This window comes from Neurospora crassa, linkage group VII (genome assembly GCF_000182925.2).
Source record: "Neurospora crassa OR74A linkage group VII, whole genome shotgun sequence".
In the NCBI taxonomy this organism is placed as follows: domain Eukaryota; kingdom Fungi; phylum Ascomycota; class Sordariomycetes; order Sordariales; family Sordariaceae; genus Neurospora; species Neurospora crassa.
Window position 1 is genome coordinate 3,019,642 of NC_026507.1, and position 17,167 is coordinate 3,036,808.

At 53.5% G+C, this 17,167-nt stretch overlaps 5 protein-coding genes across 5 annotated transcripts; 3 read left to right on the plus strand and 2 right to left on the minus strand.

Annotated features, from left to right (window-relative positions):
- The first annotated feature begins 1,591 nt into the window (after positions 1-1,591).
- Positions 1,592-7,237, plus strand: mss4 (mss4-like). Its single transcript, XM_954846.2, has 3 exons — positions 1,592-4,187; positions 4,246-5,212; positions 5,271-7,237. The coding sequence occupies exons 1-3, from the start codon at positions 2,992-2,994 to the stop codon at positions 6,144-6,146; spliced, it is 3,039 nt and encodes a 1,012-aa protein (XP_959939.2). The 5' UTR covers positions 1,592-2,991; the 3' UTR covers positions 6,147-7,237.
- Positions 7,152-9,111, minus strand: NCU02294 (hypothetical protein). Its single transcript, XM_954845.2, has 2 exons — positions 8,491-9,111; positions 7,152-8,409 (listed from the first exon to the last, which is right to left on the minus strand). Exons 1-2 carry the CDS (start codon positions 8,739-8,741, stop codon positions 7,875-7,877), a joined length of 786 nt encoding a protein of 261 aa, XP_959938.1. The 5' UTR covers positions 8,742-9,111; the 3' UTR covers positions 7,152-7,874.
- Positions 9,112-9,445: 334 nt separating this feature from the next.
- NCU02293 (hypothetical protein) lies at positions 9,446-11,218 on the plus strand. Its single transcript, XM_954844.2, has 3 exons — positions 9,446-9,984; positions 10,412-10,879; positions 10,973-11,218. Exons 1-2 carry the CDS (start codon positions 9,751-9,753, stop codon positions 10,529-10,531), a joined length of 354 nt encoding a protein of 117 aa, XP_959937.1. The 5' UTR covers positions 9,446-9,750; the 3' UTR covers positions 10,532-10,879; positions 10,973-11,218.
- Positions 10,988-13,108, minus strand: NCU02292 (hypothetical protein; the record flags this gene model as incomplete). Its single annotated transcript, XM_954843.3, has 1 exon — positions 10,988-13,108. One exon carries the CDS (start codon positions 13,106-13,108, stop codon positions 10,988-10,990), a length of 2,121 nt encoding a protein of 706 aa, XP_959936.3.
- Positions 13,109-15,499: 2,391 nt separating this feature from the next.
- NCU02291 (glutaryl-CoA dehydrogenase) lies at positions 15,500-17,166 on the plus strand. Its single transcript, XM_954842.3, has 2 exons — positions 15,500-16,917; positions 16,979-17,166. The coding sequence occupies exons 1-2, from the start codon at positions 15,654-15,656 to the stop codon at positions 17,023-17,025; spliced, it is 1,311 nt and encodes a 436-aa protein (XP_959935.1). The 5' UTR covers positions 15,500-15,653; the 3' UTR covers positions 17,026-17,166.
- The last annotated feature ends 1 nt before the right edge of the window (position 17,167 follows it).

The following is a 17,167-nucleotide window of genomic DNA, read 5'->3' on the forward strand; positions in this document are numbered from 1 at the left end:
TGATGGTCGTCCGTCCAGATGGGCCATGATGATGAGCTGGCTTGACTGGCGACTGATAAGCCACAAGTGGAAGAGGAGGACGGATGGAATGTAAAACGACGAAGACATCATACCTATTCTTTATCTTATCACCGATCATCAAACTCAGGCATGTACCTACTGTGTAGTGTAGGTAGGCATGTAAGCGAGAGGCCGCCGCTTGAGAAATTGTCATTCTCGTCAGACCTTCCCCGGAAGATTGTAACACCCAAACTTGACCTTGTCAGCATGGTGGCATGACACACAAGAGCTCCCCTCGGTCGTGGGCACGTTGATGAAGGAATGAAAATGGATGGAATCAAAGAGAGGTCTCCAAAACTCCCGCCCAACCCCGGTTCCCCGTCCAGCCCGTCTCCGCCCGCTCAGCGCTTTAAATGAGATGTGGGGGCCAGCGGGTGGGAACGTGGCTTTGCACTGGGACTTTGTAACCTGTGACGACTCGGCGTGTCTGGGACTGCAAGGGAACAACAACAAGATGGTGCCCGCAAAGCGACGGGATTGAAGATCATTTCATCCCCCAATCGGTCACGGGGATTTTACGAAACCACCGGGGGAGGGAGAAGGAAATTTGGCATCTAGTTAAAATCTCGCGTTCAAAGTCGTGGTGGGTTGTTGGGGACGACAGCAACTGAATTGAAGGTATCGAGATACGGGGTCCGATGGCAAATTTTGTGTCGGCACGGGGAAATAAGAACTGAGATCTTCGGTCGAAGGCTTTTTCTTTTCCTTCCTTTTCGCCCTTGGTGCTGTTTGAGATGAGCATGTAGCCGAGGTGGGTTTTGTAGTCTCGTGTGCGTGTGTGATTGTGTGTTCGAGACTTTCTCTGTGACAATTGCCCGAACAGCTTCAAATGTTCTGATGTTCTACGGCTTTTGCCGTGCGGCGGGGGTCGTGATGGATGGAGATGGATCGCCCTGGAGGGGGAGCATGAGAGCTGAAAACAAAGGCTTAGCCCGAGAAAGTTTCAACATCAAACCTCCCATCGAAATCCTTATGCCAAAAAGTAATGCAAAGACAAACAAACCTCGTATGAGTTGTGCAAACTCTAAAAATATCGGAATTGCGGGCTTGTTGGAGAGTTTTTAGCTGCCACTGCCCTGTGGAGGATATCTAGCGTAGTGTAGAGGTAGGTAGTGTATCCCCCAGGAAGAGCGCCAAGCCATATTTCCGCTGGGCGTGTTCGGCTGTCGGCAATCATTTGTTACAAGATTTTCCATGCTGTCCGCCCTGACCTGCCCACAATGAGTTAGAGATGAAGGGAAGCCCTTTCTCGCTTTTTGTTTCCATGTTCACTTCATGGATGCTCGCTCGCGGCCTTCGGTGACAGTGAGACGGTGGCTTGGAGTTTTCCTGGGATGTCTTGGCCTCGTCCCCCCTGGGCGAAGCTGGAGGCTGTCACTGGCTGCAGGAGGCTAGCCATGCCCATGTTGTCGTGGATCCTGCAAGTCCACTCTGGAGTGCAGCCTCACAGTGCAGTGTCTCCGCCTCTAGCTCGCTGTTGGGTGGTGGTGCTGAGTGAGGTGTGAAGGTGTGTCGCCCCCCTTCGCTGTTGCAGTCACTTCAGCTGTGTTTTTTTTTTTCTTGGTGTGTCCACACACCGTTTCGTTGTGTTCAGTTCCCTGTGTACTCCAATTCCGCATCACCACCATCATCATCTTTCCTGTTTTTCTGGCAACAGCAGCAACAACGGCGACATCAACACCGGGGAATCCCTCCATCGATTTTGTTCCCACTCATCACTATCGTGCCGAAATCAAGGGTCTTTAATCTGATTGGAAACGTTCATTTTCTCTGCGTCTTTTTATTTTCTTTTATTCTTCATCTTGCTTTCTCTCGCGCAAGCCACTTATCTTCCTTGCAGGCCCACATTGCTCTTACTCCGTCTCTGACCGGTGCCTGTCTCGTCCGCCTTTTTTTGTCACTGCCGCCTGCGCGACATTCCACTTTGGTTTCCCTTGGTCTGGTCCTCTCTTCCCGGTTTCTGCTCTGGTCGCACTCACGGCCGCTGTACGCCAACCTGAAGCACACACCTGGAACTCACCTCCCACTCTCCCACAGCACTCACTACCTCTAACTACACTACACGACACGCCATTGAATGAAAAGACCCAACGACCTAGACTAATGATACTACAATAACACGAGTTTGATATCATCCGTCCTCATCTCTAAGCCGTCCCATCACCTTTTTACTTGTACAGTAATCGGGCCAAGCCAACCCTTGTCGCTTCTTTCTCGCTTTCCGTTGATAGTCCGGCCTGGGTAGTGCCAAGGCTGCCCGCCACTGGTTGTCCGGCTTCCCCTAGGTACCTGGCTGGGATCCAAACTGCCCTGTCCGATCGTCCCTCCCCAACAGGTGGCCGTCGCTAGGTGCTGGGCCCGTCGTCACTGTCAGTCAGTCAGCAAGCAGCACGCACCCAGCCCCAGACACCTACCAGTAGTCCGCCAGCTTCATTCACTCCCAACCTCCAATCCTGTTACCACCACCACCCACCACTCCAACTCGTTTCAACGTCGGGGCAGCTGAGCTGCACACTGCACACACCACACCTCTCAACACCAACTCAAATCAACACCACTACCACCACCACCACCACTCGATATTAACGCGACGCAATTGTCTCGTCTCCGCGGTTTCTCGTCATTTCCTGTCTCGCTTCCTTCCCTATCTGCCATACCCATCATCTTAATTCGACCCCCTTTCTCGATCCCGAACGGGGCCGACCGCGGACCAGCGCCAATCTCGGAACCCCCTTAACCGACTTGGTCAACAATCCACAATCAATCAGCCATCCGTCCCTGGGCTGGTACGCAGTTGGCAGTTGCCATCCTGGGCCTCTCTCTCGCCGTCGAAGCATGTGTGCCGCTACCGCCAGCCGACAATAATACCGAAACATTGCTCACCGAGTAGCCATTAGCTGCCCAGTTTCCGGGTGCCATTATCCACCCGAGATGCCCTCCTTCGCACCCGACCAGAACTCGCCAATCTACCAGCACTCCCCCGCCGTCGTACACCTCAACCCTGCCGGTCAATACGGGCAACCTAACGGCAAGGTCGATGACCACCCACTTCCTCGTCACTCTCATTCTCACACGTCAATCGAGAGCTTCGACGACGAGGGTTCCAGCCAATCGACACACACCTCTACCGACGATTTGGACATCAGCACACGATTGAATGGGGACAGTCTGCGACGACATCCCAACATGACCTCTTCGCCAAATGGAGGTGTTGATGGCGATGTGGACGGGATGAGTGGGAAACTACATGGGATGAACCTGAACGGGGCAAACAGGGCCGACGGGGGCGCCAGGCTGGGCGGCCATCAAGTCACGAAAAGCGGGAAGCCGCACCCAAACGGCAGGTTTCCTATTGCAATTCCGGACCGGACAGTCCGTCCAACTCCGGACGCTCAAGCGACACACGACCAAAAGGGTGCCTCCCTGGGCTCTGCCAACACTGTTTCAATTCATCCACCCCCGGCCAACACGGGAGACGTTCGCACCACCGAGAACGGGACGCCCACGCCCTCCGCCCACCAGACTTCCAACGGATACTTTCCATCATCACCACCAGCTCAGCGGCGTGATTCGGCACCTAGCAGCCCTTCTTCACCGCATCGTTACTCGTCGCCGCCCTTGTACAACCCTGCAGCACCCATCTCAGCCTCCACCAGTGCCCTCGCACCGCCACCCGGTCCCGGTATTAAACATCGCCATACCCTCGAAGTCCCTAGACCTTCGGGTCCTCGTGGATCCAAGGACGGCTCCGATGCTACGTATGCAACCGGTCGCTTCTCACCAACTGGCGTTGCTGGCGTGCGTAGGGCGTCGCTGAATCTTGCTAGAAGGAACACACGATCTCTCCACTCGGAAATGCCTCGCGACGAAGTTGTGCCAGATGACGACGCATTGCGATGGGCCGAAGTCTACAGGGAGAAACGGGCCAGCAAGAGGAGGAAGAGAGATGCCGAAGACGACGACCGGGTTGTGGTTGGCACCAAGGTCGACGAGACACATGCCAACTGGGTCACAGCCTACAACATGCTGACCGGCATTCGAGTCTCGGTATCGCGAACGAATGCCAAGCTTGACCGCCCGCTGACGGACGCTGACTTCGAGGCCAAGCAAAAATCCACCTTTGACATGTAAGCATTTCTTGATACTTCCTTCCTCTTACACATCTGGTATCTAACCCCTCAGAAGTGCTGGAAACGAGCTGGTGCCATCCGCCAAGTATGACTTCAAGTTCAAGGACTATGCGCCTTGGGTTTTCCGACATCTCCGCGCACGCTTCGGCCTGGATCCAGCAGACTATCTCATGTCACTGACAGGCAAGTATATACTTTCCGAGCTAGGTTCTCCTGGCAAGAGCGGCAGTTTCTTTTACTTTTCTCGCGATTACAAGTACATCATCAAGACCATTCACCATGCCGAGCATAAGTTTCTTCGCAAGATCCTCAAGGATTACTTCAAGCATGTTACCGAAAACCCCAACACCCTTCTCTCGCAATTTTACGGCCTACACCGGGTCAAGATGCCCTATGGCAAAAAGATTCACTTTGTCGTCATGAACAACCTCTTCCCTCCGCACCGGGACATCCACCAGACCTTCGATTTGAAGGGTTCAACAATTGGTCGCGACTACAAGGAGGAAGATCTTGACAAGAACCCAAGGGCAACACTAAAGGACCTAAACTGGCTTCGACGACACCGACATCTCGAACTTGGACTTCAGAAGAAGAAGATGTTTTTGGAGCAGCTCCAGAAGGATGTTCGGTTGCTTCAGAAGCTACAGATAATGGATTATTCTCTGCTTGTCGGCATCCATGATCTTCAGAGAGGAAACGAGGAAAATCTGCGGGACAAGACCCTACGTGTGTTCAACCCTGGCGGTGAACATTCACGCGAGGACCCTTCCTCCGTCTTGCTGCGGACTCCATCCAAGTTGGAGAATGCGCGGAAGGCTAGGGAATTGAGGCAGATGGTCAAATCCGAGAGGCCAGTTCCTATGGGAGAGACGAGCAGCCGGATGCCCGACGAACTTGAGCACAATCAGAGCCGCGTGGGCTTTGTTTTCAACCAGGATGACGGAGGATTCCGTGCAACCCATGAGGACAACACCCCGGCGGATGAGATCTATTACCTCGGAGTGATTGACTGCTTGACACATGTAGGTTCATGCTCTATCTGGTCTGTATGCTGATGACGAGTGCTAACGTGATTTCCAGTACGGCATCATCAAGAAACTGGAAAACTTTTGGAAGGGCTTGTCGGGCGATCGTACTCAGATTTCTGCCCTCCCCCCTCACGAATATGGCGAGCGGTTCATCAATTTCATTGAGGGTATCACCATGTCATGCGAGGAGGCGATTCGTGAAGCCCAGGAGAGAGACGCACAGATGCAAGCAGAAGCAGCCCTGGCCGATCAGGAGCAACAGCGAGCTGGCGCACGCAACGGTCGCTCTTCAACGACAGTACCACCTCTACCCTCTGGTGTTCAGTCACCAGAAGCCGAATCAACGATGCAGAGGGCGGAGCGTGAGGCGTACAAGACTGGCGTGTCAGAGGAGGACGTACCGACCAAGACGCTCCGGACGACGCTCTCCCCTGGCAGCCTCGAGCGGAGGGACAACATAGCTAGCCAAACCAGCATCTTACCGGTGGTTGAAGAGGCTGCAGAGGGTCGGTCATCCACCGAGCAACAGGTCCACAATAGCCGAGTTAGCAACTTGGCTGGTGAAAGCGAGTACCGCCCGATGACCCCTGCCAAGGACGGCGAGGAAAGACAGGCCGGGTTTGGCAACCCGCTCCTGAGGGGTCATGCTCGCGACTACCGAGACCCTGGGCCACCACCACCAACACCGCCCAAGACAGGGTATGGATACGGATCACCTCAGTCCCTGAAGGACGGCGCTGATAGCGGCTATAGCATTGGCCTCATGAACGGCAATAGCAATGGCAAATCCGTCGACATGAAGAGCTCCAGTGGCTCGCTCAGATCCAACAAGGGCGGTCACCAAATTGTTGGTCGGGAAAGCCTGGATAAGGCCCTGCCCCCGCTTCCCTTCGGCGATGCACAGACTCGGCCCCAAGGCGTGTCATAGAACGACAACACTATGACGGAGGCGAAGGGCACGACGACGGCGCTGGAGCTGGAGATGGAGATGGATAGTTCGCCGGGTTCCTAGGAGTCACCGACGAAATGTGCGCGACGGAAATGGGAGGCGGTGAGGGAAAGGTTCCTGCGGGACGTTGTAGACGGAGGAGAAAGAGCCTCAGTGCTTGGTTACTAGAGTTGAAGGACGGGCGAGAGAGCGGCATGATGGGGAAGAGAAGGAAGGAGAAGGACAGGGTGTTAGTGCGGACGGAGCCGAGGATGAAAGGAAGGTGATACGGAAGACGACGAAGACCTAATCCACAATTTCCTCTTGAACTTCGCAACGAATTTCTCTTCCATCAAATATCGCTCGGTCTCCCTCCCTCCCTCCCTGTTCTATGTATCCTTCCTTCCCGCTCCCCGGTTGACTGCTTGAGTGCACTTCATTGGTTGGCAGCGGCAGTACAAAAAGGGTAAAGGGGGGAGGCAAAGCCACAACGACAAGAACGAACAAGTCAGCAATTCAACATCACCACACCGGAAACCACAACAAACAACTATAAGCCATGATACCACACCATATTTACTGTTTGGCGTTGTCTTTTTTTATATTTTTTCTCTTTCTTTTCTTTTTGGGGGGGAAGCATCGATCGGAGCGACAGCAACGAGAGGAAGGAAGGATGGGAGGAGGGAAAGCATTGACTATTCTTTTAGACCTGTTGTCAACTATTTTTTTTTTTCTACTTGACCCCTTTTTTGTCTATATTTCTTTCCCTTTGGCTTTTCATCCTACTTGTTTCTTTTGTTGATCGAATCAGTCAGCGGATCAGTGTCTTGGGAGGAAAGGAGGGACTTGTGTGTGTGAGTGAAGTGAGTTGAGCTTAGCCAATTAGAGCATGGGGGAGTTGAGGCGGAGGATCTTTCTCTAGTGTTCTCCCAAAACCAAAATCAGATCAGACAGATATCAAGATTATAAAATGTCAATAGGTACCTAGGTTATTTTCACTGTTGTCCATGGGGAATCAAGTTGTAATTGCAATTGGTACTACTTGTGCGGCTATGCTATGCCTGCGTCTCGCGCCAGCGTCTATCCATTTCCTCCAATATTTTCTACTTCGCTCGTCGTCAGACCTGACCTTTTCGCTCATCTCGTACCCGGATGTTCATTCATTCATCCATCCATCCATGTATACATATATATCCATGTATCCATCCGATCAAACCATCGCTCTCCCCGTACCAATAAGTCTATAACCAGAGAACCTTGAAACCAAATGCCGGAACACCTAAAACTCCAGACCCAAAAGCCGATGCTACTAGGTCCCAAAAGAGACCTAACCATACCAAGAGAAAACTGTATAGCACGACCAGCAGCACCACCGACGAGCTAATACCAGCATATCCTACTACCCCTTCACTATAATCCCCCCACTTCTCCTCTTCCTCGTTCCAAGTCCAAATTCAACAACGCTTGCTGTCGTCGCCGTCTTCTTCGTCGTCGAAGAAAACAAAAGACAAGGACCGTGTCGCGGATGATAGCGAGGGCGATGGTAACAAGGCAAAGGTAGAAGGCCACCATCCAGATGTAAACCCAAACAGCCACTCGTTCCCTCCCCACGTAGTACCAAAACGCCACCATCGCAAAAGCAAGTGCCACTTTGGGGGAATGAAACCAAACGGCGCGGGGTAGTAGTGATCGTAGTGCATTTTTGGTTAATACCCACAACCGTGACTTCTAGTCGGCTTTCTCTAATGGGCCTCCCCCTAGTCCGGGTCCGGCTTGGGAAACGGTGCTTTGTGATCTGCCATGACCTTTAGCACTGCCGATGCCGCTGCCACTGGCGCCAGACATGGTGACCATTTCGTAATCCCCTCCTCCCAGATCGCCACGCGATCCCCGCTTGGTTCTCCCTCCTCCTCTTCCTCCTCCTCCTGTGATGAAGCCCTGTTCTTCGTCTCCTTGCCCTGCTCCTCCATCCCCGTTGGTAAAGTTGTTGTTGGTGGTGCTGTTCGTGGTGTTTCCTCCGCTGCCGCCGCCATGTCCACCAAAAGCAATAGGCTGCAGCTCTCTGTATCGACACCCCCATGACCCGAGCAAGAAGGAAGCCAGGGACGAAATGGCCATGGTCAACCACCAGGCTGTGTGGCGGGGTAAGGTGTGGTCGGGCGTGGTGTAGAGAGTGACGATGACGAGGTGGATGAAGTGCGTGGTGAGGGCAAAGTCGAGGATGAGCTTGGAGCGTTGGACGATGGCTGTTAGGGAGAGGGGTCTGTTTTTGGTGATACGTTAGCGAGGTTGATAGATCATCAAAGAAACAAAGGTAAGAGGGAGACAGAGGGAGAGTACTTACAGCACCAACCCGCCGACCAAACACCAGATAAAGCCGTTCAACCACCCCTGTGTGTTATCCCCCCTTACCGCCTCCCACCCGAACACCAAGTCCAGCGTGAAAGGATTTCCAGCTACGGCCGCCGTGAAGAACATGAGCACCAGGGCGGCAGTGTAGTAGATTGCTTGTAGCGCGGCGATCTGGCTGAGGATCTTGAGGGGCGGAAGCTCGGTTAGGGCGCCGGAGCGCGGGGGACGGCGGCGGCGGGGCATTGTGGTTGATGATGTTTCAAGCTGTATGTGATGCCAGATTCGGCTGAATGGTAGCTATGATTGTTCTCGATGGCGTTTCTATTCAGCGCAGTAATTGAACATGGAGGTTGGAACTTGGAGGTTGTCTGGGTAATTCGAGGGTGGTGTTCGAAGGGAGCTAGGTCGAAGGGGACCCTCGTTCGGTGTGAGGATTCCTGGGTGATTCGAGCATGTGGTTATGCAACAGCTCTTTGTTGCTGCTGTATCCTCCCTTGGTTCCTCGTAATGATTCTCCCCTAGAAACCATAAATGGAAAAGACTATGGAAAGATAGTATGTCAAAGTTTAGGTTTGCGACCACGGACGAAAGCCATCGTGTCACAACACAAGACACTCATCACAATGCAGCTGACAATGTCGTCTCCATTCAGTCCACACACGGGCAGGGGCTGACCCTGGTCCCTGCGTCCGCCCCGTCCGCTGCAAGATTACAGGGCACGTGCAGGGTTATCAATGGGGTGGAATCCAAATTTACCTACCAAAAGTCCGGGGGTTAGTGGTGGTGGGAGGGAAGAAGGAAGGTACCTGTATGTACTTCTGTACCTTCCATTTTGACCACCCACCTTGGATGGAAGCTCAGCTCGGGCAGCCAAGGAGCCCAGCACAAGTTGCCTGCCGCACAAACCTAAGCTCCAACTGAGGTACCTACCCGGTACATACCAAACTACTGATAGCGGGCCAAGAGCTCGATAAGCTTCCCATCCCAGAAGCTTGGCTCGGGAATCATTCGCGAATTCGATCCCAAGTTTCCCGTTTCCCCGTTTTCCAACCTACGTCCATATGTAACGGGAACCACTGCATACATCGCAATCAACACCTCGCTCCCAAATTCCACCCTTTGGTCCCGGCCCTTTCCATCTAAACCCAACTGAATCCTCCGTCTCCCGCCGTCCCGATACCGCCGGCTCCCTAAGAACACACCAAATCCCGACTCCAAAGCCGAAACGACCGCAGCACCGCAGCATTTCACAATGGTCCTAGGTCTCTTTGAACAATCCGAAGCCGACAAGCGCGCGGCCGAGGTGCGCGCGGGCACCGTTGCGCCTACACGCTCCGAGCGCCAAAAGTGCTGGATGGCGCGCGACGGCTACTTTGCTTGCCTGGACCGGAACAACATCATTGACGCCCTCAAGGACGAGAAGGCGGCCGCGAAGGCGTGCAAGGCCGAGAGCGCCGAGTTTGAGAAGGATTGCGCTGCTCAGTGGGTGAGTAGCATTTTTCGACCTATGTTTGTTTTTATCGATGCTTTTGGGGGACCACTTCTGAGCTGGATGATGGGGCTGGATGTGGTGGGGTTGGAGGTTTTGGGGAGGAGATGGGCAGGAGGAATAGGAAGAGGAGGATGAGAAAGAGGTATCTGGGACAGGCAATCGACAAGGAACAGCACTGCAAGCAGAGAATCTCCAACGCCCAGAAGGAGGGAAGGAAGGGATTCTAGAAAACAATATCAACCCTCCTACAGGAGAGCAAAACGAAAACAGCCAACAGCCAACAGCCAGCCAGCCAGGTCAGGCAACGCAAGTATAGGCATCTCAGACAAGACAGCAGCGCATACTATACACACACGCACACACACACACGCTCTCACCAGGACACACGCCAGCTAACCTCTCATTCTCTCCCATACAACAGGTTACATACTTCAAGAAGTGGCGCGTCCAGGACATTCAAAAGAAGGCTCGCCTAAAGGAGCTCGAGGCCCAGGGCGCCGTCAGGATGGACGTTAACACCGACTTCAAGGCCCGCGAGTAAATCGATGCTCTTCGGTTCATCCGATCCGGAACAATCCAATTCAAATTCGATGTCGTCTCTTAAAAGCGACTGGATGAGAAGACTGGGGGTGGGAGAAAGAGAAAAGAGGAGGGACGGTGTAAAGATAGTGTGTACTTGGTGTATGTACCGTATATATGCATGGGATAAGGCGTTTAAATTTGAGTCGATTGGGTATCTAAGGGGGAAATTCCGGTTTCCAACATTGGTCAAGTCGGGTTGTTTCACTGATATGGCCTGTTGGTTGAACAACGTTATGGTGAAGATGTTGATGGATCCTTTCGACCTAGTGAATGTTGGTTTATAGGAATGTCTAAAAGGGATATCAAGGTGCGTCCCTCCGATATCCAGACACCAACCTTCAATCTGCTTTCCGAGAGACAGCCACACCAGGAGTTCACTAACCAACAGTCAAGTCCTCAGCCGGTCAGGCGCCCATCAGTCTCCTGCCTCCTGGCTCGAATGCCTTGTAGGTGTATGGATAATAGTCTGAGTCGACCCCGAACGCTGCATCACTCCACCAACTACATCCTCGTCCAACTGCACCTCATGCTCGCCACGATCTACCGCGTCATCAGTAACCATGACATAATACCCAGCATGTCCGCAATGCGTGCATTCACAGGTAGACGGTGACGTGTCCGAAGGGTACCCATCACTCGAGTCCCCATCATTTTGGAGAGTGAGGTTGTCACCTCTTCCCTCCTCCGTCTCTGTCCACCCCGGACTTCCCCCGTCCTCCTGTGTACTCTTATCCTCCTCATTCCGACCTCGACCAAAATATTCCCCTTGTTCCCTGAGACATTGGTCCACGCGATTCAGATTCGGCGGCCATGAAAGCCGGGGGGTTTCCGCATTGGCGCCGCCCCCGGGACTCACGTCATCTTCGCGAGCCCCGGTAAACCTTGGGGATTCCAAATCGTAAAGACCGGGAGAACTCGACTGCTTTTCGGAAGGACTCTCATCACCCTCATCATCCTCTTGGTCGCCGTTGTCCCAGGAAGCGTTCCATATTTCTGACAAACGGCGAGACGCCGGTCTCTTCGCGCGAAATAATGATGACCCAAACGGTCCTTGAGCCGTAGGCGTCCCTGTGCCAGGTCGGGTAGCACCCTTACCTACGCCTGTTTGTTGTAGGGCGGGAGAGTTCACGGGCGGAAGGGGTGCTTCTCGGTGTCCAGCCCAGAGCTGGTTCCCCGTCGAAGACCTCCTTGTCGGCGTGGGCGAGAGCCCGCTTTTTCCTGCCTGCATGACAAAACTGAAAGGCGTGCTTGAAAGGGGTGCCGCCATGGACATGGCGCGCCTCTTCCGTCTACCAACAGCAGTTTTGGTCGGTGGTAGGGGAGGAAGCTCTTCTTCTTCGTCTGTGTCTTTCGAGCTGCTGACACTGATCTGTGAAACTTGAGATAGAGAATGACGACGACTATGACCGCTACTCCCCAGTGAAAGCCGGTCCAGCTCCCCGGTTGCGATCATCACGCCGGCAATGGCAAGCAGCTTAGGGGAGTATTCTTGCGCTGGAGCGTTGCTGAGTGGTCCGGCCGCGCCCGTTCCCAAGTCCCTGAATACCCCGACGTCTTCGCGATTCAAGCGGCGGCGACTTCTGGGATCCCGGACCCTGTGGATGTCCAGCCGTGGTTCACATGGGCAAACGGATTGAGAGCGTTGGAATACGTCTTTGAAATGATGGTGTGGACAGTCAACATTGGGGCCGTCTGTTCGCCTGCGTGGTAGATCTGGACGTTCGGCTTCCTCGTCCTCGTCTCTTCCCAGATCTGGACAAGAACATGTGTCGAGCGATTGTTTGCGACTGCCGCTGTTTTGGGTCTGGCCCGGTGAGGCTGGTCTCCCGAGGTCGCCATCGGGGGACCTTGAGCTTTTGGAACTGTCAAGGCCAGGGGCACCCTCGTTCCACTTGACGAGGCCATCTTGCGTCTGCCATTCACTATTGAAGGCAAATGTTGCTGTCTTTCCTGTGCCATTGCTACGAGAAGCTTCAGATGACGTGCACCTTTGAGACTTGAAGGAGTTGGGCGTTGAACCACGATGCAATATTGAGCTTATATCGGGTGTTACCATGCGACGGATGGATGGTCGTTCCTCCTGTTTCTCGGTGCTTTCAGGACGGCTGCTGAAAGCCCCGTCCGTTCCTGTGCTCTTTGTGCCCCAGATGGTAATGTCCACTGTATCTGTCTGCAGCTGGGTGGTACTGGACGTCCACACGCAGGTTGCCAATCGTGCGGACATGTCGGACTGCGCGGCTTCGTGTTTTCGAAGGAGGTAGAGGTTGATGTCTGGATTATTGAGGCTTGTGGGTGTTTGAGATTTGTGGAACTCGGGCGTGTTTCTCAAACAGGATCGCAGAAGTTGAACAGCTGCCACGCTTGCTAGACCGCCCACCACGTATGGCACGTCAGCGGGAGAATCGTTCTCGGACACTGTGCCGCGCCGGGACAGAGTTGAGGGTAGAGGAGGCAACTGCCTGAGATACGGGTGAGGGAGCAACGGACTGGGGAGCTCCCAGGCATCGAGCTCATTCTTGCGAAGGTCGTCGTACATGGTATCGGTGTTGCGATCTAGGTTTCGTCGGATCCTGATGACCTCCGCGTACGTCAAGCTCCCGGGGGAGCATGAAGCGGATACAACAGGGGAGGAAATATCATCCATCCTGAGGCATCGAATGGTGGAGTACTGGCGCAAGGAATGAGAAGGACAGGCTGCAGATGCTCAATCTGAATGCTTTTGTAAGGATGCACAGGAAATGAAACGAGGTAAATCCGGGACGTGGTGCTGGCTTAGGGGACAGTTTCTCTCGCGGGCGGGAATTGCAAAGGTTGGGTTAGAGAGAGTGAGTCGGACATCGAGTGGCAGATCTTTGACTGACGAGACGAAAGGCTTTGCTGCTGTTGCCTTTTGATACGCGGAGTCTCATCAATACGGCAAGAGCCACTCCCGTCATTTTCTCGCCAGATTCTTACTCTTCAATCTCCCACCCACGCCGACCGGACCATTCACAGGCAGATCTCCTGTCATATTCACTCTACCATACAATGCCCAGTCCGACAGCGCAATCCATGCCTCGAAAATTTAGGTACGGAAACCACAGAGCAATAAAAGGGTTAAAAAAAAGGTTAGTGACAAGCCAGTTACCCATCATGGGTATGCGATCTCTATTCTTCCCCCCAGTTCGTCGGTCATGACCCTTTTACACTTGCTTAGACATTATTTTTTTCCCCCTGGACTGGAAGAACTGCAACGTTCCTCCAGGAGGACCCTTGTTTCCCTATATCCCCTCGAGCTGCTCACTAAGAGCTGTGGCCTGCTCTAGGTACAGTCACGAGGGTCGAAGAATATCGCATATCCTAGGGAATAGGCCCTCAGCCCTCAGAACACGGGTGGGTTTCTCGCTAGACAAGTGCTCGTTGTGAGGTTCGAACTCCCTGCCTTGCGAGTCCCCAGTCCCACGACGAGTTCGGCAGTAGCGGTCTGATGTTAGACCGCTACCGCTACGCCACCTGAACACTCTGGCGGACGGGTAACTTGGCTTGTCTTGTGTTGGAAGGAAGGGACGGAGGCCAAGGTTATAAAAGGTGGTACAGTGAAGGGCGGGAAGGTGGTCGATTAGATCTTTAGGCCCTTGGGGAAGGCGCGAGGCTGGGAGGGCGGTTGTCATCGGTTGAGGAATTTGTCATCTTACCCCAAGGCAGTTGGTTGCATTCTCTGAAGACATACAATCAAGCAGTAGAAGGAAACTAAGCACAATAAAACGATACCGCACCTTCCTGCACTGCTGCTCCTGTCTTCCTCGAGGCACAGCAGAGTGATGCAGGTCTCCCCTTTGCACTCATTGCGCGCTCGGATATCACAGATCCAATCCTTCACGGCATTGAAGTCTGTCGCGGCGCCGAAAGACCAATTCACTATCCGGATCGTATTTCCGACAAAAGGGTACAAGTATCCAAAGCTGGTAGTTCGGTTGCTCAAAGTGATATGCATAGTTATGACGATAGATTGCCAAATCTGGCATCACAAAGTTTGTCAAGTCCAAAATGGTACTTGGCTTCGTTACCTGTTAAACCCGCAGTGGTATGTAACTTGCTCTTACGCAGATTTGAATGGGTCAATTTACTAGTCTTGCTCGGAGCACACAGAGTTTGGACCATGACCACCAAAGCGACACGACTAATGTCCCCAATAAGACCCTTTTCTTCTCGTTCTAGCAAAGATTTGTTATAGCGACCTGAATATAACGAGTTAGTAACTCAATCTGACTGTCAACTCGACCCAGATCTAGGTAACCACCAAGTTTGGACGATATCTGCTTTGCTTGAAACTGAGCCAGTTTTGGCTTGCTTGCGTCCGGCTTAATCATGTGTGACGCACCAAGTACCTACTTTTATCCTCTTTAGCTAACGCAATTAAATGCTGATGGATGTAGTAATCGATAACGCCTGTCTTTGAACACTGGAACTCGTCTTCATGCGGACAGCGCAGAGTAATGCGGGTACCCTTCTTTGTCTTCTTCAACGTTCGGATATTATAGACCTGTCTGTCATTTGCCTTGAGCTAGTATTTTCCAATCTGAAACGCATTGAGATGCATTGAAGCTGCGCGGAAATCTTTTGTAAACCTGTATCAATGTTCTTGATGTTAGTCACCATTCTATCACCTCTTGGCTCAACGTTGGTCCAACTCGGGTTTGTTTTGTTACCCCTTTTCCAGTAGTACACGCACAACCCTAACCCAATCCGGTGATGGATTGCCTCGGGAAGTAGGTACCCTGGGAATCGGAATGCTCGGCAAATGGCGGTCCATGGCCGTAAAATGACGGGGTTCCAACTCAGCGGTCAGTGGCTGACAGCTCCTCACAGCGGGGGAGAAACAGCGGGAACAGCAGCTTGTGATTGCTACAACAACAGTGGAAAACATTAGCCTCACGGGCGGAGATGCACCGAAGCCGGACTTCCACTTTAGCTGTATTTGGATTGGGATTTTCTAATAAATAAAGACTGACGTAACAAGACTTGGGATTCATCTTGGAAGGTTACAACCAGTTGTCCGTTAGTTGCTGTTTGATTCCCGCTGTTCTCATCAATTATTGGGCATGTCTCGGATTCTCGCCAGGAGATGCCCTCAAGGGCTTCTGCGTCAGGCCTTCTCGCCTTCGCGCACCAACGTCACCACTACTCCTGTCCGTGCCTTTGCCTCTGCCACCTCCAACGCTCCCTCCTTTAACTGGGAAGACCCTCTCAACCACAAGTCTCTCTTGACCGAGGATGAGATTGCCATCGGTGAGACCGCCGAGCGTTACTGCCAGGAACAGCTTTTCCCCCGCGTGCTACAGGCCTATCGCGATGAGCACTACGACCCCAAGATTCTCGAGGAGATGGGCGATTTGGGCCTGCTGGGCGCTACCATCGAAGGCTATGGCTGCGCCGGCGTCTCCTCCGTGGCCAGCGGTCTGATCACCCGCGCCGTCGAGCGCGTCGACAGCGGTTACCGCAGCGGCATGTCCGTCCAGTCCTCGCTCGTCATGGGCCCCATCAACGACTTCGGCACCGCGGAGCAAAAGGAGCGTTTCCTGCCGGGCATGGCCAAGGGCAAGATCATCGGTGCCTTTGGCCTGACTGAGCCCAACCACGGCTCCGATCCGGGCTCCATGGAGACCGTCGCCCGTCCCCACCCTACCAAGGAGGGCGTCTATCTGCTTAGCGGCTCCAAGACCTGGATCACCAACTCGCCCATCGCCGACGTCCTGGTCGTCTGGGCCAAGCTTCAGGAGACGGGCAAGATCCGTGGCTTCCTGGTTGAGCGGTCCGCCTGCCCACCAGGTACGCTCGAAACCCCCCAGATCAAGAACAAGACGGGTCTGCGGGCCTCCATCACGGGCATGATCCAGCTAGACAACTGCCCAGTGCCCAAGGAAAACATGTTCCCCGAAATCGAAGGGCTCAAGGGCCCCTTCACGTGCCTCAACAGCGCCCGCTTCGGTATTGCCTTCGGCATGATGGGCGCGCTCGAGGACTGCCTGGCTCGGGCCCGCACCTACGCCCTCGAGCGCAAGCAGTTCAAGGGCAACCCGCTGGCCAAGTACCAGCTCGTGCAGAAGAAGCTGGCCGAGGCGGCCACCGACGTCGCCTACGGTACCCTGGCTGCCATCCAGGTCGGCCGCCTCAAGGACGAGGGCAAGGCCACGCCCGAGATGATCAGCATGATCAAGCGCCAGAACTGTGATCGCACCCTGTACCACGCCCGCACGCTGCAGGAGATCTTTGGTGGTAATGCTGTGTCAGATGAGTACCATATTGGCCGTGTTGTTGCCAACTTGTATGTAACGCAGACATATGAGGGCCAGAGTGATATTCACAGTAAGTTTGACCTTCCAAATGGGTAGGCAGGTGAAGTGGAGATGCTGACTGATTAATTTAGGTCTTATTCTGGGAAGAGCTATCACTGGTGTTCAGGCTTTCGTGTAAGACGGTGTAAAATCAGCTTTCTTCATTTTAGCGAGGTTTGTTGTGTGGGATTGAACGGGAGCGCATTGTCATATTTTATGTACAGTAACAAATTTCGGTGTTTGAATGGATACCACCAATTTGACCGCGCGGTCATGACTGC

What these genes read in the sequence shown, in the direction of transcription:
- mss4 (XM_954846.2), top strand. Translation starts at nt 2,992, where the DNA reads ATGCCCTCCTTCGCACCCGACCAGAACTCGCCAATCTACCAGCACTCC. An exon ending in CAAAAATCCACCTTTGACAT is followed by an intron (nt 4,188 to 4,245) that starts GTAAGCATTTCT and finishes ACCCCTCAGAAG; the next exon opens with TGCTGGAAACGAGCTGGTGC. An exon ending in TGATTGACTGCTTGACACAT is followed by an intron (nt 5,213 to 5,270) that starts GTAGGTTCATGC and finishes CGTGATTTCCAG; the next exon opens with TACGGCATCATCAAGAAACT.
- NCU02291 (XM_954842.3), top strand. Translation starts at nt 15,654, where the DNA reads ATGTCTCGGATTCTCGCCAGGAGATGCCCTCAAGGGCTTCTGCGTCAG. An exon ending in GGGCCAGAGTGATATTCACA is followed by an intron (nt 16,918 to 16,978) that starts GTAAGTTTGACC and finishes TGATTAATTTAG; the next exon opens with GTCTTATTCTGGGAAGAGCT.
- NCU02294 (XM_954845.2), bottom strand. Translation starts at nt 8,741, where the DNA reads ATGCCCCGCCGCCGCCGTCCCCCGCGCTCCGGCGCCCTAACCGAGCTT. An exon ending in TTGGTCGGCGGGTTGGTGCT is followed by an intron (nt 8,410 to 8,490) that starts GTAAGTACTCTC and finishes CACCAAAAACAG; the next exon opens with ACCCCTCTCCCTAACAGCCA.
- NCU02293 (XM_954844.2), top strand. Translation starts at nt 9,751, where the DNA reads ATGGTCCTAGGTCTCTTTGAACAATCCGAAGCCGACAAGCGCGCGGCC. An exon ending in AGGATTGCGCTGCTCAGTGG is followed by an intron (nt 9,985 to 10,411) that starts GTGAGTAGCATT and finishes CCCATACAACAG; the next exon opens with GTTACATACTTCAAGAAGTG.